The 26,326-nt window shown below is 41.5% G+C and overlaps 1 protein-coding gene across 7 annotated transcripts in view; it reads left to right on the top strand.

Annotated features, from left to right (window-relative positions):
• LOC138970521 (cell cycle control protein 50A-like) overlaps positions 1-26,326 on the top strand; it is a 26,866-nt gene extending 540 nt beyond the window's left edge. The window contains exons 2-10 of one of the 7 annotated variants that reach the window (XM_070342981.1): positions 602-735; positions 1,224-1,364; positions 5,393-5,600; positions 6,655-6,762; positions 7,864-8,091; positions 12,000-12,165; positions 16,009-16,022; positions 17,018-17,083; positions 23,623-26,326. In XM_070342981.1, the coding sequence (XP_070199082.1) occupies positions 602-735; positions 1,224-1,364; positions 5,393-5,600; positions 6,655-6,762; positions 7,864-8,091; positions 12,000-12,165; positions 16,009-16,022; positions 17,018-17,083; positions 23,623-23,636 (1,079 nt within the window). In that variant the 3' untranslated portion in view covers positions 23,637-26,326. Of the gene's footprint in view, positions 1-601; positions 736-1,223; positions 1,365-5,392; positions 5,601-6,654; positions 6,763-7,863; positions 8,092-11,999; positions 12,166-13,669; positions 13,752-16,008; positions 16,023-17,017; positions 17,084-19,824; positions 19,844-23,622 lie in introns of all 7 variants that reach the window. The other 6 variants (XM_070342984.1, XR_011456977.1, XM_070342982.1 and 3 more) reach the window with 6 other exon arrangements.

Below are 26,326 nucleotides of genomic sequence, written 5' to 3' on the forward strand. Positions count from 1 at the left end.
TAACTCACGAATGACCAGAGCGTTCATTGTCTACTGTGACTAAACAAACAAGAGTATGACTTATGACTATGAGGTCAAAACCGTCAATGGTCTGACTACTGCTAGTGCTACTAGTTCTACTACCAGTTCTAGATCTATACTTGTTAATGTTAGTAATATAGTAGTGACCATTACACGTTTTACAGCATTAGTACTAGTGCTAGCTTGGCATTAAACATCAACGAGATAAATGAACCATGTTATTTGTTAAAAAAACAAAAAAATGTCTGGGCTCTGTGTACACTAGTCAAAATTCAAATGACATTGTTATGTTCAACAAAAATAGCAAAACATCATACAGACAGTTGTACTTGTAATTGTATACGAATCACAATGAATAAGGAGTGAAAGAAACGTTCTATAGTATTACTACTAGTGGACTAGAAGTTGTATTGTGGCCCGTTTAGAAGAGAAATGAGGGAGAGTTCATCATTTTACCTGGTACTGGTAGCCTAGTTGTATAAATTTGCATTCATACTTTTTGTTATCCACAGTTAAGAGGAAAAAAAGTATTGGTTTTTTTCAGCATGAAGTTTTAAAAGTGGATTTTTTTTTCATGCAGACACCAAGTTCAAGCAGCAGAAGTTGCCAGCATGGCAACCCATCCTGACGGCAAACACAGTGTTGCCGGCTCTCTTTGCCATCGGCATAGCCTTCATCCCGCTGGGTGTCGCTCTCCTGGTCACCTCCAACAATGTGAGATCTCAACGCCCAATGGCTGCCTTTCTGTTTACGTTGAAATGTTGCAAATCTGCTTTTTTTTAATTTAATCATCTAATTTGTCAGTCTTGTTTGTGTGTCACTGTCACTTGTCAGCAGAGGTGTACCTAAAAAAACCTTTTGTTTACGCCAGCCGGGGGGGGGGGGGGGGGGGGGGGGTGTCACTCAGCAAAATGAATCAGCAAAAGCTACCAGCTGAACACAAAAGTCTTTAAAATTAAAAAGAAGAGTCAAGGACAAAAACAATGCAGAAAGATGAGTTCTTGATTGTCCCTGTTTCTTTGTTTTATTTAGGCCAAGGAAAAATGTTTGCTTTAAACAAGCAGAATGATAAAAGTGGCATTACCATTAGAAGCCAAAATGTTGTAATTTAGTTTTACAGTTTAAAAAGTACTCTGTCAGTGTGTGTGTTCAACGGTTTGCATGTGTTCATTGTGCGTCATTTCAAACATCATGTGTGACAGATCAAGGAGCTGGTGTACGACTACACACACTGTAACAGCAGCACGACAAGCGGCACGTGCGCTGAGTTTTTTCAGAACACCAGTCAGACGGGCGAGACATGCACCTGTGTGGTCACTCTGACGCTGGATGAAGATTTCACGGTACGACCAACACACTGCCCACCCTCTCTTTCCTTCACCCACCCCCAACCAGTTGTGTCAGCAAGTCTAACGCTTTTTTCACGAGTCGTTTTGGACCAGTAGTTGTGCTAGATCATTGTTCTGTAAACCAGTTTTACCTCCACCTCAAGAATAAGAAAAATATCTATACAATGGAACCCCCTTTTTAAGACCCCGCGATTTAATACTCTTAAAGGGTGAGGGTTGGGTATAAAAGCAGAGCGGCGCGTGGCACTTCAGTCTAATGTCCAACCCTTTTCAGGAAACGAGCTCTCACTTGAAATATTATTTTCAAAAATACTCTGTCTATGCCAAACTCAAAAGCACAATTTTGTCAGGCAAACATTTCAAGGTGTACACCACACATGCTCCCCAAAAAGTGTGTATAATAAGTCCTGGATAACGTACTTTCAGAAAAAAAATTCACTCACCAAATTTGAATTCAAAATCAAACGGCTGTCAGTCGTGGGGGACTGGGTGGAGCTAAAGACACGAGAAAGATAATGTCCACGCACCGCTCATTCCTTTTCGGCAACACACACCCGCAACACAACGTTTACCAGATGTTGCCTGACCCCAAAGTTCCGGTCACTCCGCGCCATTGCAGCCGCCATGGCTGCTACATGACACCACTGGCTAATCTGCCTGAGCACTTTCAATGATCGTTCTGTAATTAATAAATCATTTCAAAGATAGTCTGCACTTTTCAAATGTTAGTTTGGTTTATATTACTTCTTTTTTTTAAAGTGGAACATATCCATTTGAAAAAAACCGTTTTCGTCTTGGGCTTAAAGGTAAATACCACACACACATACACACACACTAGCCCTACACACACACACACACACACACACACACACACACACACACACACACATAACGGGAATTTACAGAGGTTCACAAGAAAGGCACACACACCAAGGAGAGGTATGCAGTCTGCTGTTGGCTTGTTTAATCAAGCGGAATGCCTTGGCCACTGCATTCACCAGACTAGGTAACTTGAGACCTGTCGGTCACTGAAAATAGGCTCCGCCTATACCCATGGGTATTTTGGCCTGTTGGACCTCGGCCTTTAATATAAATTATATTTACAATTCACTCCCTTTTTGACTCACATGCGAAGCAAAAGTGAGTCTATGTACTCACCCGAGTCGTCCGTCCGTCCGTCCGTCCGTCCGGAAAACTTTAACGTTGGATATTTCTTGGACACTATTCAGTCTATCAGTACCAAATTTGGCAGGATGGTGTATGATGACAAGGCCCCAAAAAACATACATAGCATCTTGACCTTGCTTCAAGGTCAAGGCCGCAGGGGCCATAAATGTTGCCTAAAAAACAGCTATTTTTCACATTTTTCCAATTTTCTCTGAAGTTTTTGAGATTCAATACCTCACCTATATATGATATATAGGGCAAAGTAAGCCCCATCTTTTGATATCAGTTTGGTTTACCTTGCTTCAAGGTCACAGGAGCTCTTCAAAGTTGGATTGTATACATATTTTGAAGTGACCTTGACCCTGAACTATGGAAGATAACTGTTTCAAACTTAAAAATTATGTGGGGCACATGTTATGCTTTCATCATGAGACACATTTGGTCACATATGATCAAGGTCAAGGTCACTTTGACCTTTATGAAATGTGACCAAAATAAGGTAGTGAACCACTAAAAGTGACCATATCTCATGGTAGAAAGAGCCAATAAGCACCATTGTACTTCCTATGTCTTGAATTAACAGCTTTGTGTTGCATGACCTTGGATGACCTTGACCTTGGGTCAAGGTCACATGTATTTTGGTAGGAAAAATGTGTAAAGCATGTGAGTCGTATGGGCTTTGCCCTTCTTGTTAAGACCTTGTTTTGTCAGAATTTCCGTTTAGAACCTGTGTAACTTAACCCCCATTTTAAAATACCCTCCTTTTTAAAGGCACAGTAAGCCTCCCGTAAACCATCACAGAGCTCCCCGAGCGTCTACATACAGTACAAGCATACTTCCATTTGAACGCTCACCGAACGGGAACATCCTGGCTGCTTTCTGTCGAGCGTGAGAAATGTTCAAAGAATTTATTTTCGTGGACTTGGTCCTCTACAACAATGGCGCCTCGTTTTGGTGCAGGCTGGACGGCTGTTATGAATATTTAATACCGGAAATCACGCCCGGACAGTAAGCCTCCCGTAAACCATCACAGATACTGTCAGGCTTTTACACACAGTACAAACACCCTTCCATTTGAACGCTCACCAAACGGGAACATCCTAGGTGCCCTACGTAAAGAGCGAGCAATGTTTAAAGAATTAATTTTGCAGATTGTCTCGAACACTTTTTGGACCCATCCTGAAATCAGGTCAAAAGTGAGTTACTTCCCTTCGGGTCTCATTCGAATCTATCGATGTAAACTGGCAATAGCGGTGGATCGATGATTATCAGAATGTTTTTGGACCGTGGTGCGTTTTTGCGCTAGACCTAACTTAAAATCTAAATAATAAATTGACAGCTTGTTACACAAACATTCTTACATTTTTTCATCAAGACAAGATCAGTACAATTCGAAAGTTTGAACAAGTCGCGTAAGGCGAAAATACAATATTTAGTCAAGTAGCTGTCGAACTCACAGAATGAAACTGAACGCAATGCCATTTTTCAGCAAGACCGTATACTCGTAGCATCGTCAGTCCACCGCTCATGGCAAAGGCAGTGAAATTGACAAGAAGAGCGGGGTAGTAGTTGCGCTAAGAAGGATAGCACGCTTTTCTGTACCTCTCTTTGTTTTAACTTTCTGAGCGTGTTTTTAATCCAAACATATCATATCTATATGTTTTTGGAATCAGGAACCGACAAGGAATAAGATGAAAGTGTTTTTAAATTGATTTGGACAATTTAATTTTAATAATAATTTTTATATATTTAATTTTCAGAGCTTGTTTTTAATCCGAATATAACATATTTATATGTTTTTGGAATCAGCAAATGATGGAGAATAAGATAAACGTAAATTTGGATCGTTTTCTAAATTTTTATTTTTTTTTACAATTTTCAGATTTTTAATGACCAAAGTCATTAATTAATTTTTAAGCCACCAAGCTGAAATGCAGTACCGAAGTCCGGGCTTCGTCGAAGATTACTTGACCAAAATTTCAACCAATTTGGTTGAAAAATGAGGGCGTGACAGTGCCGCCTCAACTTTCACGAAAAGCCGGATATGACGTCATCAAAGACATTTATCAAAAAAATGAAAAAAACGTTCGGGGATTTCATACCCAGGAACTCTCATGTCAAATTTCATAAAGATCGGTCCAGTAGTTTAGTCTGAATCGCTCTACACACACACACAGACACACACGCACACGTCACATGCACATACACCACGGCCTTCGTTTCGATTCCCCCTCGATGTTAAAATATTTAGTCAAAACTTGACTAAATATAAAAAAGAAAAGCCCGGAAGCAGGGTCACGCAAGGGTCAAAGCAGACGACGGTTTATGCATATCGCCGTTCCTCTCAACAGTCAAAACCCATCGCTAGAGTTCTTGTGAACCACAGCCGTTTGTTTCGTGCATAAAAACGTGCTATTGTAGATAAGCTCACATTGAGTCGAATTCAAATGACTAACTGACGACTACATTGTGAAAAAGGGAAACGGGATCCCACGGGTTCACAATGGCTCAGGGGTAAGATAAACCACGCAAAAATGAATTCTTTGAAAATTGTTCGCTCTTTACGGAGGGCACCCAGGATGTTCTCAATCGGTGAGTGTTTAAATGAAAGGGTGTTTGTACTGTGTGTAAAAGCCTGACAGTATCTGTGATGGTTTACGGGAGGCGCACTGTGTGTAAAAGCCTGACCGTATCTGTGATGGTTTACGGGAGGCGCACTATGTGTAAAAGCCTGACCGTATCTGTGATGGTTTACGGGAGGAGCACTGTGCCTTTAAGACCTGATTTTTTCCCGATTGTTTTGGTCTTTCAACAGGGGTTTCATTCTATAATGTTTTCAACTTTTCTCTGTGCAGGGCTCAGTGTACATGTACTATGGACTGACCAACTTTTACCAGAACCACCGCCGCTACGTGCGTTCCCGTGATGACAATCAGCTCCACGGTGACGTCATCTCATACAGTGACCTCAACGATGACTGTGACCCCTACAAGACTGTCTCCGATAATGGAACCACCATGGGTATTGCCCCTTGCGGCGCCATTGCCAACAGTCTCTTCAATGGTAAGTCTTGCTTTGTCTGGCAGGGGGGGGGGGGGGGGGGGGGGGGTTTCAGAGATGATTGTATATTGCCACAAGTGCATTATCTACAAGTAAATATCAACCATTATTGCCAAGAGTCATTTTAATGATTAGTCTTGCTTTGTCTATCTGGAAAGAGGTGTTTTGGGGGGGATCTCACTTCAGAGATGATTGTGTATTGCTATTATAAGATTCTTTTGCGTTGCTCAAATATTCTTATTGGCAAATGTGAAGGTCAGTGACCAGAGCTGTCTTCAGGAGACAAGTACAGTGGAACTCCCATTCTGAGACCTACTAAAGTCTGAGAGAATCGGCTTTTTTCAGGCTAAATTTACTCAGGTTTTAAACAGAAAGTCTGAGAGAATCGGCTTTTTTCAGGCTAAATTTACTCAGGTTTTAAACAGAAAGTCTGAGAGAATCGGCTTTTTTCAGGCTAAATTTACTCAGGTTTTAAACAGAAAGTCTGAGAGAATCGGCTTTTTTCAGGCTAAATTTACTCAGGTTTTAAACAGAAAGTCTGAGAGAATCGCCTTTTTTCAGGGTAAATTTACTCAGGTTTACAGAAAGTCTGTAAAAGTGAGGTTTTTAAAGGGGGGAAGACTTAAATGGGGGGGGGGGGGGGGGGGGGGGATAAAAGGGGGATTCCACTGTATTGAGGGAAATGTTTGCACAATGTTTTCCACAGTGGGTAACTGACAACAGGATGTACATTTGTTTAGCTCACCTGAGTAATCGGTGAGTCATAGGAATGAGCAATAATCGTATGGACGAACGGCTGTCAACGTAAAGCTTAATGTTGAGGTTCTGTCATAAGAGGGGGGTGTCATCATAGGCGATTTTCTTTCATTAAGGCTGATTGATCTGACAAGGACATGCAATGTTCGTGTAGACACATGGACATCATCATAAAACTTAATGTTGAGGTTTTTAAAACTTGACACTCTTCTGTCCTGAAAGTGGAGTTCCACGGTAGGCAGTGTTATTTTGATCATGGCTTATTCAGTGCTTGATTGTATTGTGTTTGATTACTTTTCAGACACGTTCGCGCTGGTGTACCAGGGGTCACCTAACGAGGCAGTGGGTCTGCTCAACACAGGAATCGCATGGGTGTCCGACAAGAACGTCAAGTTCGGCAACCCCAGCGGTCAGTTGGACTTGCTTGTTTGTTGGCTGTTAGCTTTGGTTTGGATTGCCTTCCATTTCACAGTTACTGTTTCTGTACATAGATCTATTACTAGTGTTAAGAGTACTTTTCCTTGCAGGGTATGCAAACTCCAGACCCAGGAAGCAAAAAGAAGGGAAGACATTTCAATGCCCTATGTTTTTACCGCTCAGAATAACAGTCACGGTTGCCCTTTATTTGTTGATAAATCTGCAGGGGGTGCGAGTAATGGCCACAGGGTCCCATCCTGCGGCTCGTCCCTTGCCTGGAATAGCTTCCATTGAATCTGTCTTTTTTCTGCACAGATAATCAATGTATTTTGTTGCCTTGCGGCATGTATTTGTCACAAGCTTGAATAGGCGACTTGCCCTATCGGCCAGCGCCGCGAAGTCGCGCGATAAATCTGCAATACCTTGCAAGATCTGCCTCAAACTGCGGGCATGTTTTGATAGCTCTGTGAGAGGTTGCGTTTCAGTGCAGACACTTCGCCTTGAAAATGGTGAATTTGCACTGTGCAGCAGTGGGCTGCAGCAATGTTAGCCGCAAGAATAATCCTAAAGTTCGTTAAAAGTACCCAAGCATGGCCCGTACACAAAGGAAAGGCGATCGAGTCTTTGTTAACACAAGCCAGAGAACACCAGCGCTTGTGAAGCGATGGCTGAATTCTCTTCGACGTCAAAATGACATGCCATCCCGGTACTCCGTTGTCTGTTTAATAACTTTATCAGCTCCGGTTTCTTGTATCCTGAATATATTTTTTTTCTTTTCTTTGAGGTATTTTTGCAACTTTGGTACTTGCAATCGCATGAAAATTCTGCTGTTCGGTAGCCATTGTTTAGATCAGTGATTGTAGTGTATGGAAGGAACGATAACTCTTAAGAGCAAAAAATGTGCCCGCGCAGGGAAGTGAACCTTCCTTATCTTTCGCACCGGAGAGCTATCCAAGCGGGGTATTGTGTAAGTTGGCTATTGTGATAGGATAATGTGATTTGCTACCATTGTACCAATGTGTGTGGAAAAATGATAATGTGTTTGTGATTGACATGAAGTGACCTTACCTGTATGTCACACGTCATATTGCAGACTGGCAGAAATCCACATACACCAAGCCACCCAACTGGAAGATCCCGGTGTGGAATCTGTCGCTGACCGAAGAAAGCAACAATGGCTACAAGAACGAGGATCTGATCGTGTGGATGCGTACCTCCGCCCTGCCCACCTTCCGCAAGCTGTATCGCCGCATCAACCACAACGGGACCACCTTCTCCAACGGCCTGCCCAAGGGAGATTATCAAGTCACCATCTCCTATCGTGAGTATGACTATAAGGCCACACACACAAATAATTTCCTTGTTTCCAATTTCTCGACTGACCCGATTTTTTCCTCTCGAACCGATTTTTTTCTCCTGACCCTAGAACTTTTTTTCGAATCCTTCCAAAGCAATTAAAAAGAACAGCATTCCCATTTTGCAGACTTTACAAGGAAAGTTACTCCCTCCCTCCACCCTCGCCACCCTCCCCACTACTATCTAGGCAACCATATGCTTGGTATTTTTGTGTTTCTATTACTGAACTGAACTCTGACGTGGATTTTGATTTTTTTTTTTTTTCCCATGCAGACTTGGTGGTGTGTGTGCGTGTACATAGCAGACCTGTTTACACTACACATTGAGCGTAGTAAACTACGAATTTGAATAATATACTACGCAACTACGCAAGTCTGTCGTTTTCTACGCAAACGGTATTTATAAAAAAAAAATTATAAAAAAAAAAAAAAATTCTTTTTTTTTTCGACTTTACACCTGTTCTTTGTCCCGTTGTGCTCTCACACCGCCCCGTCCCTGCACGCAAACGGTATTGTTTCGGCTACGCATATCACAATCCGTAATTTTCTTCATCTCCCTTGACCGATCCATTTTCCAATCCATGTTTTCGGCCAGCAGTCGTTTGCTGCGTGCAGCGCGTAAAGCGCCCACGGGCGTTGCGTTGTAGCTTGTTAATGCCGAATAGGCTTCTCCAAGCAAATGCCGGGCACAACTGAAAGCGTTACTGCCAAACCATGCGGGCGTTTCGACCCAATGGCTGAACGCAGAGCACACGAAAGTGAAGATGAGAACTGTGAAGAAAATGACTCCGAAAGGCCACCGACCAAAAAGAAAAAGACGAGCAATGCGCCGAACCAAGTCTTTCTGCCAAAATATCATCAGGACTACCCATGCCTTGTCTTCGCGGAAAGGAAAACATCATGCTCATTGCACTGTCTGCAATTCCCATTTTTCCGTCAGTCAATCAATACATGTGGTAAAAAGTAGCAATCATTGTTCTTGTTGTTGTGATAGGTCGATGAGAAATTCTACACATTCAATTACAAAACTACACATTTGCCTCATTTTGCTCCCAGAAAATACACATGCAATGTTTTAGGGGTAAACAGGTCTGACATAGGAAGAAGGATAAGCCACAAGCAGGTCTGCACAAAAGGTGACCTGAAAGATTGGAAAAATCTCCACCCTTATTTGATCAATCAACCTTCCGCATATGTGGCCAGCGTCTCAGGGTTCGTACAGAGTCCTTGAACCCTGCAAAACTCCTTGAAAATTGGAAAACCTTTTCCAGGCCTTGAAAAGTGCTTGAAAATAGAGTTTTGTTAAATAGTAATTGAAAAGTAATTGATTTTTCCAAATTGTTGCCTATACATTTTGTCAGCAGCTTGTCTTATTTAAAAAAAAATGCAACCCCCTTTTTTTTCGTCAAATACAGTACACACATTTTGGGAGAATAAAAGATCGAGTGAAAACGAAAGCAGACGAACTAACTATTACTAGTCACCCGTAGTTGCTTCCCTTCCCGGAAGTTGGCAAGGGAAACAACTACGGAATGACTAATTGTTTGCAGACTTGAAAAACTGAAGGTAAGCTTGGTGCTTTGCATTAATTTGGGGAAAATCATGTCCTTGAAAAGCATTTATTTGGTCCTGGAAATGTCCTTGAAAACTCATTGAATTGTATCAGCTCTGCCCTGCAGGAACCCTGGGGTCTTATCCACTAGGCCACAGCGCCTGTCAAGTAAGACAGCTGTATTGTACTGTGTCGCAGATTACCCGGTGACAGCTGTATTGTACTGTGTCGCAGATTACCCGGTGACAGCTGTATTGTCCTGTGTCGCAGATTACCCGGTGACAGCTGTATTGTACTGTGTCGCAGATTACCCGGTGACAGCTGTATTGTACTGTGTCGCAGATTACCCGGTGACAGCTGTATTGTACTGTGTCGCAGATTACCCGGTGACAGCTGTATTGTCCTGTGTCGCAGATTACCCGGTGACAGCTGTATTGTACTGTGTCGCAGATTACCCTGTGACAGCTGTATTGTACTGTGTCGCAGATTACCTGGTGACAGCTGTATCGTGCTGTGTCGCAGATTACCCGGTGACAGCTGTATTGTACTGTGTCGCAGATTACCCGGTGACAGCTGTATTGTACTGTGTCGCAGATTACCTGGTGACAGCTGTATTGTACTGTGTCGCAGATTACCCGGTGACAGCTGTATTGTACTGTGTCGCAGATTACCTGGTGACAGCTGTATTGTACTGTGTCGCAGATTACTCGGTGACAGCTGTATTGTACTGTGTCGCAGATTACCCGGTGACAGCTGTATTGTACTGTGTCGCAGATTACCCGGTGACAGCTGTATTGTCCTGTGTCGCAGATTACACGGTGACAGCTGTATTGTCCTGTGTCGCAGATTACCTGGTGACAGCTGTATTGTACTGTGTCGCAGATTACCCGGTGACAGCTGTATTGTACTGTGTCGCAGATTACCTGGTGACAGCTGTATTGTACTGTGTCGCAGATTACCCGGTGACAGCTGTATTGTACTGTGTCGCAGATTACCTGGTGACAGCTGTATTGTACTGTGTCGCAGATTACCCGGTGACAGCTGTATTGTACTGTGTCGCAGATTACCTGGTGACAGCTGTATTGTACTGTGTCGCAGATTACCCGGTGACAGCTGTATTGTCCGGTGTCGCAGATTACCTGGTGACAGCTGTATTGTACTGTGTCGCAGATTACCTGGTGACAGCTGTATTGTACTGTGTCGCAGATTACCCGGTGACAGCTGTATTGTACTGTGTCGCAGATTACCCGGTGACAGCTGTATTGTACTGTGTCGCAGATTACCCGGTGACAGCTGTATTGTCCGGTGTCGCAGATTACCTGGTGACAGCTGTATTGTCCGGTGTCGCAGATTACCCGGTGACAGCTGTATTGTCCTGTGTCGCAGATTACCCGGTGACAGCTGTATTGTACTGTGTCGCAGATTACCCGGTGACAGCTGTATTGTACTGTGTCGCAGATTACCCGGTGACAGCTGTATTGTCCGGTGTCGCAGATTACCCGGTGACAGCTGTATTGTACTGTGTCGCAGATTACCCGGTGACAGCTGTATTGTCCGGTGTCGCAGATTACCCGGTGACAGCTGTATTGTCCGGTGTCGCAGATTACCCGGTGACAGCTGTATTGTACTGTGTCGCAGATTACCCGGTGACAGCTGTATTGTACTGTGTCGCAGATTACTCGGTGACAGCTGTATTGTACTGTGTCGCAGATTACCCGGTGACAGCTGTATTGTACTGTGTCGCAGATTACCCGGTGACAGCTGTATTGTCCTGTGTCGCAGATTACCTGGTGACAGCTGTAATGTACTGTGTCGCAGATTACCCGGTGACAGCTGTATTGTACTGTGTCGCAGATTACCCGGTGACAGCTGTATTGTCCGGTGTCGCAGATTACCTGGTGACAGCTGTATTGTCCGGTGTCGCAGATTACCCGGTGACAGCTGTATTGTCCTGTGTCGCAGATTACCCGGTGACAGCTGTATTGTACTGTGTCGCAGATTACCCGGTGACAGCTGTATTGTACTGTGTCGCAGATTACCCGGTGACAGCTGTATTGTACTGTGTCGCAGATTACCCGGTGACAGCTGTATTGTCCTGTGTCGCAGATTACCTGGTGACAGCTGTATTGTCCTGTGTCGCAGATTACCCGGTGACAGCTGTATTGTACTGTGTCGCAGATTACTCGGTGACAGCTGTATTGTACTGTGTCGCAGATTACCCGGTGACAGCTGTATTGTACTGTGTCGCAGATTACCCGGTGACAGCTGTATTGTACTGTGTCGCAGATTACCCGGTGACAGCTGTATTGTACTGTGTCGCAGATTACCCGGTGACAGCGTTTGAGGGAACCAAGAGCATCATCCTGACGACGACGTCGTGGCTGGGGGGCAAGAACCCCTTCCTGGGCATCGCCTACCTGGTGGTGGGCAGTCTCTGCATCGTCCTCGGGGTCGTCTTCCTCGTCATCCACCTCAAGTGGGGCAAGAGGTGCGTGCTTGTCATGTCTGTTGTGTCTTGACGTGTCACTGTCATCATTGTCCTCTTCAGTGTGAGTAGACATGTTGACGGTTACAGTGGAACCCCCTTTTAAGACCTCCAACAATTTGACAAACTCAGGTCTTCAAAAGGAGGGAGTGTGGAAATGGAGGTAAAGGAAAGAAGTCTTGAATTGGGGAGCCTCAAGAGGGGAGGGGGCTTTCCACTGTAGTGTCAAATTTATGTGTCATTTTTCTGTTTTTCAGCACTGTGTCAGTCCGTTTAAAAGTTTTGTCATCTGCGAAATCTTTGATCACCAGTGGGCAAAGAGGTCGGTACAGGTGCTGTCTGTGAGCTGTTGATGTGTCACGTGTTACACTGTCATCACTGTCCTCTTCATTGGAAGTACAACTGTTCACTGGCAGAGCTGGTTACCAGTTGTTTGCGTAGAAAGTCATGTTGGCTGTTAACTTCCATCATCATCATCAATCCCCTGACTAGACTTTCATCATCATCATCATCATCATCAGTCCCCTGACTAGACTTTCATCATCATCATCATCATCATCAGTCCCCTGACTAGACTTTCATCATCATCATCATCATCATCAGTCCCCTGACTAGACTTTCATCATCATCATCATCATCAGTCCCCTGACTAGACTTTCATCATCATCATCATCATCAGTCCCCTGACTAGACGTTCATCATCATCATCATCATCATCATCAGTCCCCTGACTAGACTTTCATCATCATCATCATCATCAGTCCCCTGACTAGACTTTCATCATCATCATCATCATCATCATCATCATCAGTCCCCTGACTAGACTTTCATCATCATCATCATCATCATCATCAGTCCCCTGACTAGACTTTCATCATCATCATCATCATCATCAGTCCCCTGACTAGACTTTCATCATCATCATCATCATCATCATCAGTCCCCTGACTAGACTTTCATCATCATCATCATCATCATCAGTCCCCTGACTAGACTTTCATCATCATCATCATCATCATCATCAGTCCCCTGACTAGACTTTCATCATCATCATCATCAGTCCCCTGACTAGACTTTCATCATCATCAGTCCCCTGACTAGACTTTCATCATCATCATCATCATCATCAGTCCCTTGACTGGGACAGTTGTCGGGTGACTGTGAGGGCAGAAGAAGCAGAAACCCTTCTCCAGGCTGTCGTGTTGGGAGCCGTTGACAGCAAAGCTCATCTGTGTCCATTCTGTCACCTTTTGGACCAGCTCTTCTGTTGCCTCAAGCGTCTGCATCCTCCTTCTATGGTGCCATGCACAATGGCTTTGGAGAGGGTATCATGCCTCGTGTTGTACATACTTTGCTCAACAATATTTCACCAGGGGCCATGCGCTTCATTTCTTGGAGCCGTTTGCTTTGACTTACAGTGTCATCATTGTGGTTATGGGCTAGTAACTGGCAATAAATGGTGTGTTGTTGTGGCCACCTATTGTGTGAGTGTGTTGGTGTTCCACAGGGTAACTAACTTTGTGACCAGCATGGAGGGCGACCCCAGTGACCTGCCCCTGGGCAGAGACCGAGTCCTGTCAAACTCATAGGTGATGAGTGTGGCTACCCGACCTCAGTCACTTCACATGTTTGATCCTTGCTTTATCTAGCTCTTTCTATGTAGGCTCCTTCCCTGTCCCCTCTTCCTTCACTCCTCCCCCCCCCCCCCCCTCCCCTCCCCTCCCTCCCCTCCCCTCCCCTTCCCTCGGGAAGGTGATGAGTGTGGCTACCTGCCCTCATTCACTTAACATGTTTGATCCTTGCTTCTTTATCTATCCCTTTCTCCCACACCACCCCCACCCTACCCCCCACACACCCAGTATGTGTACCAGTTTATGTCCAAATCTGTTGGTCTCCTGCCTACATTGTCTCCTGTTGCTGTTGTAGCCTGGAGACTGTTCAGACTACTGATTGGCTTGGCTCAACATGACAGATATTACACTTCACAGATTTGTGGCAGCTTTACACGTCACTGCAGCTGCTTCACTTCCCTGTTTACAAGACTCTCTTTTAGCTGGGGATTTGTGGGACTGGCATCGATGCCAAGGATAAACACACAACCTAGCAGTAGCACAGATTCTTTTTGCAGATTTTGTTCTGCTTAGAATTATGTTACATTCGTACCATACTCGGTGTCTTTCTTTGTAGCTGCTGTATTGACTGGCAATGTGTATATTTTTGGGGCAGAGGTTCTTACACTGTTGTCATTAATATTATATTGATTGCACATCATCACTTGATCTCTTGTAACATATAAGTGTTGGCAGCGTTGTTTTGTAAATATGTGTCACTAATTGATCATCCATGTATCACATTGATGACATCTGTGCATGTTGATACCCGTCCATATCACATTGTTGATACCCGTCCATATCACATTGTTGATACAGTGGAACCCCCATTTTGAGACCCAACCCCCACCTGACACACCATCACCCTCCTTCTTGTCCTAATTTAAAATCCCCCCCTCCCTCCCCCTTTTTGACTCACATGCGAAGCAAAAGTGAGTCTATGTACTCACCCGAGTCGTCCGTCCGTCCGTCCGTCGGACGTCCGGACGTCCGGACGTCCGGACGTCCGTCCGTCCGTCCGGAAAACTTTAACGTTGGATATTTCTTGGACACTATTCAGTCTATCAGTACCAAATTTGGCAAGATGGTGTATGATGACAAGGCCCCAAAAAACATACATAGCATCTTGACCTTGCTTCAAGGTCAAGGTCGCAGGGGCCATAAATGTTGCCTAAAAAACAGCTATTTTTCATATTTTTCCCATTTTCTCTGAAGTTTTTGAGATTCAATACCTCACCTATATATGATATATAGGGCAAAGTAAGCCCCATCTTTTGATACCAGTTTGGTTTACCTTGCTTCAAGGTCAAGGTCACAGGAGCTCTTCAAAGTTGGATTGTATACATATTTTGAAGTGACCTTGACCCTGAACTATGGAAGATAACTGTTTCAAACTTAAAAATTATGTGGGGCACATGTTATGCTTTCATCATGAGACACATTCGGTCACATGTGATCAAGGTCAAGGTCATTTTGACCCTTATGAAATGTGACCAAAATAAGGTAGTGAACCACTAAAAGTGACCATATCTCATGGTAGAAAGAGCCAATAAGCACCATTGTACTTCCTATGTCTTGAATTAACAGCTTTGTGTTGCATGACCTTGGATGACCTTGACCTTGGGTTAAGGTCACATGTATTTTGGTAGGAAAAATGTGTAAAGCATGTGAGTCGTATGGGCTTTGCCCTTCTTGTTAAGACCTTGACTTTTTCTTTTCAAATTTTCATCGTGATGTTTGTAAATTTAGCTCCATTTTAACTCCTTCACTGCCACAATATGTCTGATGGTGAGAAGAAAGAAAATCCTCGGACAAGGGAAACAACCGCAGTATATATTGCCCTTTGAAGAGGAGCAAGAGGATTTCCTCCCCTAGAGACCATTTTCTCTCACATTTTACCTTGAATTTTATGATTTGATGTAAAGGCGATCGACAAGGAGATTTTAAATTAAAATGTTTAAACTTAATTCTTCCATCAGTCAAGGGGTAAAGACCTCATTTTTTAAGATTTTGGGGTGGTGTTGAAAGCGGTGGGGGGGGGGGGGGGGGGGGATGTCGGGTGTTCCACTACAAGTGTACAGAAATGTCTTATTGACCATGGTGTTGATGATGAGGTGTGTGCAATGTGTGACTGTCTTATTGACCATGGTGTTGATGGTGAGGTGTGCAATGTGTGACTGTCTTATTGACCATGGTGTTGATGGTGAGGTGTGCAATGTGTGACTCTGGCTTGCAGGCACCAGGAGACAGGTGTGTACAACACAGTGTGGGCAGTACAAGGCTTGACCTTCTCCTGACTTTCCCCCTTGGGCTACTGGCTTTTCTCTCTCTCCCCTGTAACACTCTCGTACAGCGCACCCACAGCCCATGTAACACAACGCATGTTGTCACAGACATCACCCTTTCAGTGCCATGGCAGGGCATAACCCAACTAGCTGAGACATTTGAACAAAGTTCGTAATCGTAAACGGAAAAATGAACAGAGAAGAGTTAGACGCGCGAAAGAGTTTGTACGAAGTTCATAAGCGTAAATAAATAAAGAAGAATTAGTGAGAATTTTACTAAGGTATTGTATAAACATCAATGGAAATATTAACAGAGAAAAAATAATAGCCGAAGAAAGTTCTTTTACTTTGGTTTTTCTGGTTGACTTTTTTACCAGGTGCATTGTTTTTCTGCTTTTATAATAGTTTAACTGATGGCCATGCGTTGTTTGTTTCGTGGTCGTATCGTGCGTTTGCTTCCCAGCAGGTTTTGTTTTGTCGTCTAGACTGTATCATGATCACTGCTAGTCGTTTTGTATTGTGTTCAGTTCTCCCCACTGGTTTGAGGCTTAGCGCTGAGAAATAAAGTCCTTTTCCAATTAAAGGCAAACTTAAGTTGTAACAGTCATGTATATATATATCAAAGGCAAACTTAAGTTGTTCATAGTATTGTAAATACAGTCATACACCTATCAAAGGCAAACTTAAGTTGTTCAGTTTTGATCACAGTCATTCACAAATACTGGTTAAAGGAACCTGTGACATAAATCCAATGATTTAAGTACAGCCGAACCTCCCTTTTAAGACCTTAAAAAATCTGAGAAAATCAGGTCTTAAAAAGGAGGGAGTCTTAAAATTTGGGTAACTGTACAGAGGTTATGAACAGAAAGTCTGAGAAAACTGTGTCTTAAAAGGAGGAAGTCTTAATTTGGGGGGTCTTAAAAGGGGGGTTTGACTGTAAAGCGCTATTGGTGTTTGCAGAGCTGGAATTGTTTAAGGCCCCACAGTATGAAGTTGACCCACTGGTACAAGTAGTCACACTCCACGGTATTTTCACCTTTTGGTTTGCATCGCTGCCAGCATACAACGCTAAAAGATATTGCTTTCATTTTTTTTATTTTATTCTTTGCGTCAGGTTTGATAGCGTCAGCAAGTTTTGCTACTTTTTTGAGCAATTGCTTTTTGAATCGCAGTTTAAAGGAAGCTTCAGATTATATATATATATGATACATGTGGATTTTTGGGTGCTTCTGGGTGCGATTGCTTTATTTCATTTTATTTTTGTTTTTATATTTTTGCTGCAAGCTGCTTGTCAGTTTTTGGTTAAAGCCATCCATTTTGCAAATTCAACTTCCAGTCTTGATTTGTACTCAAAGCCAGTAGTCCTAGGATTCCCTTAAATCAAGTTGTGACTGTACCGGGGCTTCAGATTATTCTTTCCTTTCTGTGCTTGGGTGATGGGTTCAAATTACCTATTCAGTTTCCGTCCTTTGCTAGGGTTGTGGCATTTCTATACGTTTGAAAGTGAGAATGTGGGGGGAAAAGAACTCATAAGAAACGGTTTCTTATGAGTTCTTTTTTCCCCACGTTCTCCTCAGTTTCTGTCTTTGGTTTCCTTGTTGTTGTTTTTCTCTTGCCAGATTCTACACAACAGGAAAGAAAAGAAGTAATTTCACAGGCTCACCGTATTCTATTGTAATGTATTCAGTAATTTGAAATGAAGATTGTCTGTTGAGCATTGCAGCCTGAACAGATTCCTTATCACAGATTCAAACGCAGACATTCTGACATTGTTCCGATAAAAAAAAGGAAATCTAGCATTTTCCTGTGGAAGTGCTTTAATTAATAAACATTATGACAATCAAATACGCCGATGGGAGTAGATGTGTACTTGATCCTATGAAAATTACTTTCATTGTAGAAAATCTGCCAATGACCCCCTAAAAATTAGTCATTTATTGAAATAGTAACAGCAATGCCTATATATGGTGCCATGAAAATGCATCCAACAGTCACACAGTAGTGTGTGCAACATACAATGTTCCAAGAGAATGGGGTTGCCGTAAATTTGAGAGTATTTGTGTCCATGCATGATAACAACAGTATGCAACAGTACTGCTAACACGATGGAGTCACTGCACACAACATCGGCATTGGGATCATCAACAACTGTGTGTGCTCCACAGCGTTTTTCACAATTCACAGATCACCCGTACGAAATGAACATATATGAACATATAAGAGACATATAAGAAACCTATAAGTTTCTTATAAGAAACATATAAGTTTCATATATGACAAGTAAAAAGCTATGTATGTCAGTTGTAGGAATAGGTTTCTTATAAGTCTCCTATATGAAAAAGACCCCAATTCATATAAGAATCATATATGAATCATATATGAGAACCTGCACTTCCAGAAACCTATAGTTCTCTTATATGTTTCTTATATGAATCTTATATGACTCTTATATGAATCATCACTTAGTTTCTGCATAGGAGAATTCAGGACTTAGAAAAAATATTGGACAATGCTGAATTACTGGCAATACTGGCTTTCATATATGTTTCATATATGAACAGGAAGTGGATGGTTTGCCTTGAGCATTATCTCCCCCTGACTGAACGGCCATCTTTGTGACAGCAGCTCTGTGAGGATGTTTAGCAGAAAATCAGTGAAAGAGCAGGACTAAAATGCAAAGTTCTTACAGAAATAATTGGACTTGATGTATGATTATGTGAAGAGAATGTTTATGTCATGCTGATGTTTGTGGGTGGCTGGCAGCCCAACCAACCCAACAGCTTGACACTGACAGGTTTGTGTTTTTATTCAAAATCCAGAATTTCCCTCCATTATTTGTTTTACTTTACAGTTCTGGTTCTGCATCAGGTGATCAAATCATGTTTACCAGCACTACTTTGGTTCAAGCAACAAGAAACTGTGACAGCTGTGCATATTCAAGAAAATTATTTGTGGCTGTAACTTGTTTGTTGTTTCTTGTTCATAATTTCAAGTTTCAAAGTATTGGATTTGAAGAGGACAATGCATGTCTTACTCCTCTTCTTGTGACCAGTGATTTAGAGATCTGTTTGTTTTTGCCCTCAAAATAAACACAACTTCAGTAAAGATATGTATATATACTGAACCAAAAGGTATTTTGCAGTTGGATTCATTATAATTCAAAGTCAAGACAGTTAAATTGGGTTAAGCAGGTGTTATTTCCCTTGTAAACACAAATGTAGGTCAAGGTCGTGTGTCTAGTATGAGACATATAAATATCATATATGAGACATATAAGAATCCTACAAGGGAGATGTAGGTTTCATATAAGATTCTTATAAGTCTCATATATGAACATTTCATATAAGAGACCTTTTGCTTTCTTATAAGAGAATATTAGATTCATATAAGAGACCTATATGAGCTCAGGTTATAGGTTCATATATGATTCATATAAGTTTCTTATAAGAATTTACCTCATTTGCATTTAAAATACCTATAAGCCACATCTATATGAAATTGTCATACAAGACTCTTATAAGAATCTTATATGAAATTGGGTCCAATTTCTTATAGTTTCGTACGGGCACTGTCAAGCTTTCCGTTTTCCCTTTTCACAGAACTAACTGTGACATGCAACGTACTGTCTTTATTTGTATCGACTATTCGTGGTTTGACACACTCACAGAGACATGCATCAACTATGCCATGCACTGTAGTGTAAGGTGATTGATTGGTTTGGTGTTTGTGGCTCACTTTGTTTGGTTCCTTTTGTTTTGGGGCCTCAGACAGCAGGCGTGGTAACAGGTAAGACCGAGGGCACAAGGTGTCATGGCCGCACAATGCAAACTGGCTTCAGACTCTTTTCTTGGCAGCTCTTCTGCACTTTTCATTTTATTTTCATCTCTCGTTGTGGTTTTGATAAACGACTCTCATTCAGTTTGCCTTGATAAGAGTCTATTGTTCCTGGTTGATGCTAAAAGAAAACTGATTGGTACATGGTCTGAGTGGTTGAATTGTGACCCTAAGCCCCTTGCTTCAACCACTACCCCTGCATAGTGAACGAGACCTGGGTGCTTCCAATGAGCAAACACTTTAAAGGGCATGAGTACAGGTTACTTTGTCTAAATTCTGCTCAACTATATCAAAGCATGTCATGGGTAATGCTTCTTCAGGGTGCTGGTTGGTCTCTAGCTTTTATTCCATATGGTTTGGTTTGATCTTTCATCTTGTCTAGGTATCAGAATCTGTAGAGAAAAAGTTTTGCTGTTCATTTTCCTCAAATATTACAGCTATTCTGTGCTTACTTGGCTTTTCTCATTGCATTATTTTTATTTTTTGTTTGTTTTGGTTTTGCTTCCTCAAGCTGATCTGCAGAAATATTACACTTTAAATAGCATATGTGTTAGTGCAGCCAGTACTTGTCATTCCAACTCAATTTTATCTATGTAGACTGCCCCCCCCCCCCCCCCAAAAAAAAAGAGTGTAGTGTGTGCATATGATATGTATGTGTGTGTATGTGAAAGTTTGTATGCATAGTTCTGTGCTGTGAAAGTGTGCAGATGTATTGCATTTTTGATTCCATTTATTCCAAGATTTTCTTTGGCTGTTAATTTGAACCCCCCCTCCAATCTCCTTTCTTTGAACATTCAAATTAATTATTTCAATTATTCGTTTTGAAAAATTTATCAAAACTAAATGTTTCCCAAAATGTTTCCCAAAATGTGGAATATATATTCTCTCATTCATTAAAAGTTGCCTCAAAGTATAAATAAAAAATATGTACATGTTTACGTACTATAGGGTGCCATATTTTGAAACTCTATTCTGATAAAATAAAAATAGTGCATACATTTGTGAATTATAATTAATTGACAACTGTATTTGCTTGGGCAGTGATTCATCATCGCGGTGCATTTTGAGCGTAAGGAATTGGTTTGGTGTTCTCTAACTTTTTTCTTGGTCAGTGATTTATCTGAACGGTATTAACAGTGAATTGGTGTTGCTGAGTTCCAGATCACATGCACCCTGAGTCGATTGGAGTACTATACCGATACACACTTAACATCCGTTACATAAATTCCCTCCCCCCATCCTTGTTGATTCACGTTTGTTTTGTTTTTATTGTGTGTGTGTGTGTGTGGACTGCCGCATAGTGTTTATGTGTGTTTATTTGTGCGTGTGTGTGTTTATTTGTCTGTGTGTGTGTGACTGCCGCATAGTGTTTATGTGTGTTTATTTGTGTGTGTGTGTGTTTATTTGTCTGTGTGTGTGTGTGACTGCCGCATAGTGTTTATTTGTGTGTGTGTTTATTTGTGTGTGTGTGTGTTTATTTGTGTGTGTGTGTGTTTATTTGTGTGTGTGACTGCAGCATAGTGTTTATGTGTGTTTATTTGTCTGTGTGTGTGTGTTTATTTGTGTGTGTGTGTGTTTATTTGTCTGTGTGTGTGTGACTGCCGCATAGTGTTTATGTGTGTTTATTTGTGTGTGTGTGTGTGTGTTTATTTGTGTGTGTGTGTGTGTGTGTTTATTTGTGTGTATGACTGCAGAATAGTGTTTATGTGTGTTTATTTGTCTGTGTGTGTGTTTATTTGTCTGTGTGTGTGTGACTGCCGCATAGTGTTTATGTGTGTTTATTTGTGTGTGTGTGTGTTTATTTGTGTGTGTGTGTGTGTGTGTGTTTATTTGTGTGTGTGACTGCAGCATAGTGTTTATGTGTGTTTATTTGTCTGTGTGTGTGTGTTTATTTGTGTGTGTGACTGCCGCATAGTGTTTATGTGTGTTTATTTGTGTGTGTGTGTGTGTGTGTGTGTGTGCGTGTGTTTATTTGTGTGTGTGACTGCCACAGTGTTTATGTGTGTTTATTTGTCTCTGTGTGTGTTGCAGTTTTGTTTTCATATTAAACAGGATTTTTTTTCAATGTATCAGTTATTTTTCTTTATTAAGTTTTTTTGTTGATTTCTTGTCAGTGCAATAATTCTGGGGGTTTTTTTTTCTAGAAGTAAAAATTATCCAATGGAACAAATGTGTTGGCGGTTGTTTCCAGCTGGCATGATTAAGGGACACAACTCTTCACCAACCAATAAAACCCTGACATTCATTTTGGGTCCCACGTACAGACAGACGCCAGCAGCTGTTGTGAAGAGGTTGCATGGCAAAACATGTACTGCAGAGCTGACAGTCTATGTTGACACATATTGGTCCTCTACACACTTCTGGCCAAATACACCACACCATGCTCACTTTCTAGCTCTGTCTACACCAAACACATTGACTCCTGCTGTCGTATCAGATAGGTTTTTTGTTACCATGAAAATGTCAATACTCAGACAAGGAGAACAATCGCTGTATATTGTCCTTTGAATTGCAGCAAGATTATTGCCTCCCCTGAAGACCATTTTCTCAGTTGTGTTTTTGTTTTACTTTGTTAGTTACGATTTTTGTAACTTTTATTCTTCCAGCAGTCAAGGGGTTAAACTTTCCAACACTGCCAAACTCTCTTGTAAGCTGCACAGCTATAGAAAACCTACTGCTTTTTTCCCTTTAGAAAACTTACTGCTTTTTTTCTGCAACAAACTGCTGTGGTTTGCCTTCGTGAAGATGTTTTCTTTGTTTTTGATTAATCTTTTATCAGCTTTTGTTTTTTTTAGTTGGCTTATTTTCTCTTCATTTTTAAACTCTACTGCCAGAGGCTTTTTTTTTGGTGCAATTTTATGATACATTATCGGAAACTGCGTTGTCAGAATTGAGTTGTAAGGTAGCTTTTCAAGCGCTGTCATTTTTGCGCAAATCTAATTGTAGGCTGGTCATGCTACTCTAAATTGCATCTAAGAACATCTCTCTTTTGGTTGTTTTTGTTCTGATATGTTAACTTAATGATTCTGTTTAGTAATGTTCATCTCTTGTGTTAATTTCATAAGTTCTAAAACATAAACTGCAGTGAAATTACATCAGTGCATGTACAACTAAAGTACAGCAGTTTTCACACAAAACTTATGTTTGACATAAACAGCGCAGAATGTTTGACTACTGTTCTGAGATATTAGCGACAATCCGTAAATATCTGACACCAGGTTTGATTGATTTCAGTGTAATTTTAAATTAGTGAATAGTAACTAAGATAGACTATATGTTAGAAGTTATATTCAGAGGAAGATTTGCTAAGTTTGTGTTCGCACTTTACTATTCTTGTATTAAGTTTATCATGCGAAGTACCATTTTAAAAGTCTTTATTTACAATACAGTTTATTTTGCATCTCGATTAAGTTTTTGTTTATAATTACCCCTGCCCTGTTTTGTTTGGTTTTTTAAATCAGTAGAAATTGTCTACGTTGAAACTTGAACCCAGAGTTTTAATAGTTTGAGGTCACTTTTTGAGTTCCTCATGCATTTATTTCGGAAGATACAATATATTAAGTAGAACTTTCTCTTTCTACCTCCGGCAAGGGCTGGTTCAAAAAAAGCTGGTGCCACAATGTAAAATTTGATTTGATTTGACTGTATGAGAAAACCCAGTGGAATGGTGTATGATTTGTGTAGGTATTGACCACTGGTCAGTAACGTGTACTGTACTGTGTGTGTTGCAGACCGAGCGATGTGATCAACGTGTCCAACAGAGAGACCTACTGACCGCTGCACTAACCACCATGTGCTCACACCTCAGGGAGGGACTGTCCTCACACTTCACGCAATGTTGCTGTCCTGATACACACACACACACACACACACACACACACACACACACACACACACACACACACACACACACACACACACACACACACACACACACACACACATTCTGTACCTCAATTCCATACAAGCTTTTTTTTATCGGACTTCTCAGTACATTTTCAAACAAAAACAAAATTGGAAACTGGATTTTTGTTGTTGTTATTTATGTGAAAAGTATAATTTTTAGGGTTCTGTTTATCAGTACAGAAAAGAGATTCATGGCACAAGTCATGGCCTGTGTTATTTTAATCGTTACCTCTTTTGGCTGTACACCTTGAGGACTCAATAGAGTATTGAGCGGATTCTGTTGAAGCAAAAGGTAATATTTTGTTGGCATAGTATCCATGCTGATGTCAGGAAAATATCAAGCCTCTTTGTGTTTTAATGCTTACCAGTTAAACAATTCTGTGCTTATGTGAAGACAGTTACTCAACCTTTAGTTTAAAAACACCATGCACATTTTGCTGAGGCTAAAGTAGTAGGTATTGGCATTACCTTGATGGTTATATTTGAGCAGAAAATCATTAGCTGCTTTCAGGACAGACTGTTAAGAACAAGAGTATTTGGGTTTTTTTGTAATTGTCCTTCAACTGTTGTGCAATCGTTTTATCAACTCTCCTTTTGTGAATACCTGTAATCTATATCATTATCATAAACAGCTCAATGTGCACCTGGCTTATTTATTGTGGTAAATGTCCGCTGTTTACGCTTGATCTGTACATTGTTTAGAAGTCATTTCAAAATTTGACGTGAATGCGACAATTTGAGAGAATGAGTATACAGTACAAGTCACGTAGGTGTGATATTGAAAGCTACACTTGCAGTGTGGGCAGAAAGGAATGTTTCAACATTATTGTTCTACTTTCTTGATCGAGCAATGTGGGACAATGACCCAAGTGTACCATTTGTGTTGAGTGATTTTGTTTTTCATGCAGTGCACTCTTCCTGTCATTCCTAATTTTACACCCACCTGTGTCATTTATGGTTGTGTCACCGGTCCTGTTGTAGGTTACTTGCTTGGGATCTCCATTTTTCACACGTCCGCACTGAACTAGTTTCTACTTTATTGACACCAATTTAGAATGATATTTTTGTGCATCATCTGGCAAAAATAAGACAACTTTTCCTAGTTATATCCCTAGGATTAACTTGCTGTAATACACCCCTTCGGAGTTTCGAGTGCGCATGCGCGGCTAGCCACATTTTTGGCGGCAGGGGGCGCTCCGTTGTACCAAACACACTCGAGATCCATTCCGCTTAAATCATGAAACTATCGTGGGACAAAAACCACAGAAATATCAAAGAGATAAGAGCTTACGAGGGAAAACTTGAACGCAATCGGCAATGTACCTCTTCTGAAGACCTCGTGTTTGGTACAATTTGCAATCCCAGCATGCAATGCGCGGATTTTCTCGCAACGCGAGATTTGCTCTTGCCTGAGACTCCGAAAGGGTGTATTCAAATACACATCCCACCAGATAGACAAATGACTTTTTGAGGTAACAAGAAAAGCTGAGACATTTTGTTGTGTAAACCTGATCTTAAGTGTTTTCTTTATTCCGTGAAAATCACGCCTTTCTGTGTGTGACAGAGGAACCTATATTTGCAACTCGTATTTCAATTAAGTGTTAATTGAGAAGACTTTGTTCACCTCCTGCACAGTGTAGTCTGATTTGTTTTGATCCTTTTGTTGTTTGTTGTAATGAGTTGTTTGCCTGTCTGTATTTTCATGATTTAATCTGACTTCTGTGATAGCATGTGTGTGAGATATAGTCTTGTGTACGCCCATGAACATTTTGTGCATATGAACTATTGTATGATGAACATTCCAATCCCCCCTCCCCTCCGTTCTCTTCAATCCCTATAGTCCCATGAAATCCAGTGCACATTCTCCACGCTCAGTGTACCGCCTTACATGGCACTTGGATAACGTCAGAGTGCAAATTTTGTCTCAATTTTTGTTGCGTGCTATACAAAGCTGAATTGAGGCAAGTACACTGGTGCACTGCACTGGTAGTAGGGGTGAACACTGAGGTAGTGAGTGTCTGAATGCACTGTGACATGTTTTGCACTTTCATCAGTAAGCATAATAATGCTTTGACAGCGTATCGTGGCGTGCAAGTTTGCTTGTATGACTGTGTGTGAAAGAACTTTTAAGGTGACTGCGTGTGAGAGCGTGAAATAAAAAGACCAACAAATACTGTACTCGCTTGTCAACCAAGACCATACAACGCTGTGTTCCATGTTTCCACTCTAGGGTCTTCCTCTGGTAAACAGAACCCCAAACAAAGCAGATAAAAGAAGAAGAGTAATTGTCACATGTGCAGTTTTCTTTCTGTTGTATCGGCTTCTTTTACCTGCAAAGTTTTGCATTCTGTTTTCCCGGGGAAGACCCTAGGGTGGAAACGTCAAATATTTTGATTTGTATTGTCTTTGTTCGTACTAGAGTACAGTATTATTTGGTCTTATTATTCATATTGTATGTGTGCATTTCATTTGTTTGATTCTCATATGGCATCAATGTTTTCTTTGGTCAAATAAACTGTCATGTCAGTA

This window comes from Littorina saxatilis, linkage group LG7 (genome assembly GCF_037325665.1).
Source record: "Littorina saxatilis isolate snail1 linkage group LG7, US_GU_Lsax_2.0, whole genome shotgun sequence".
Taxonomy (NCBI): domain Eukaryota; kingdom Metazoa; phylum Mollusca; class Gastropoda; order Littorinimorpha; family Littorinidae; genus Littorina; species Littorina saxatilis.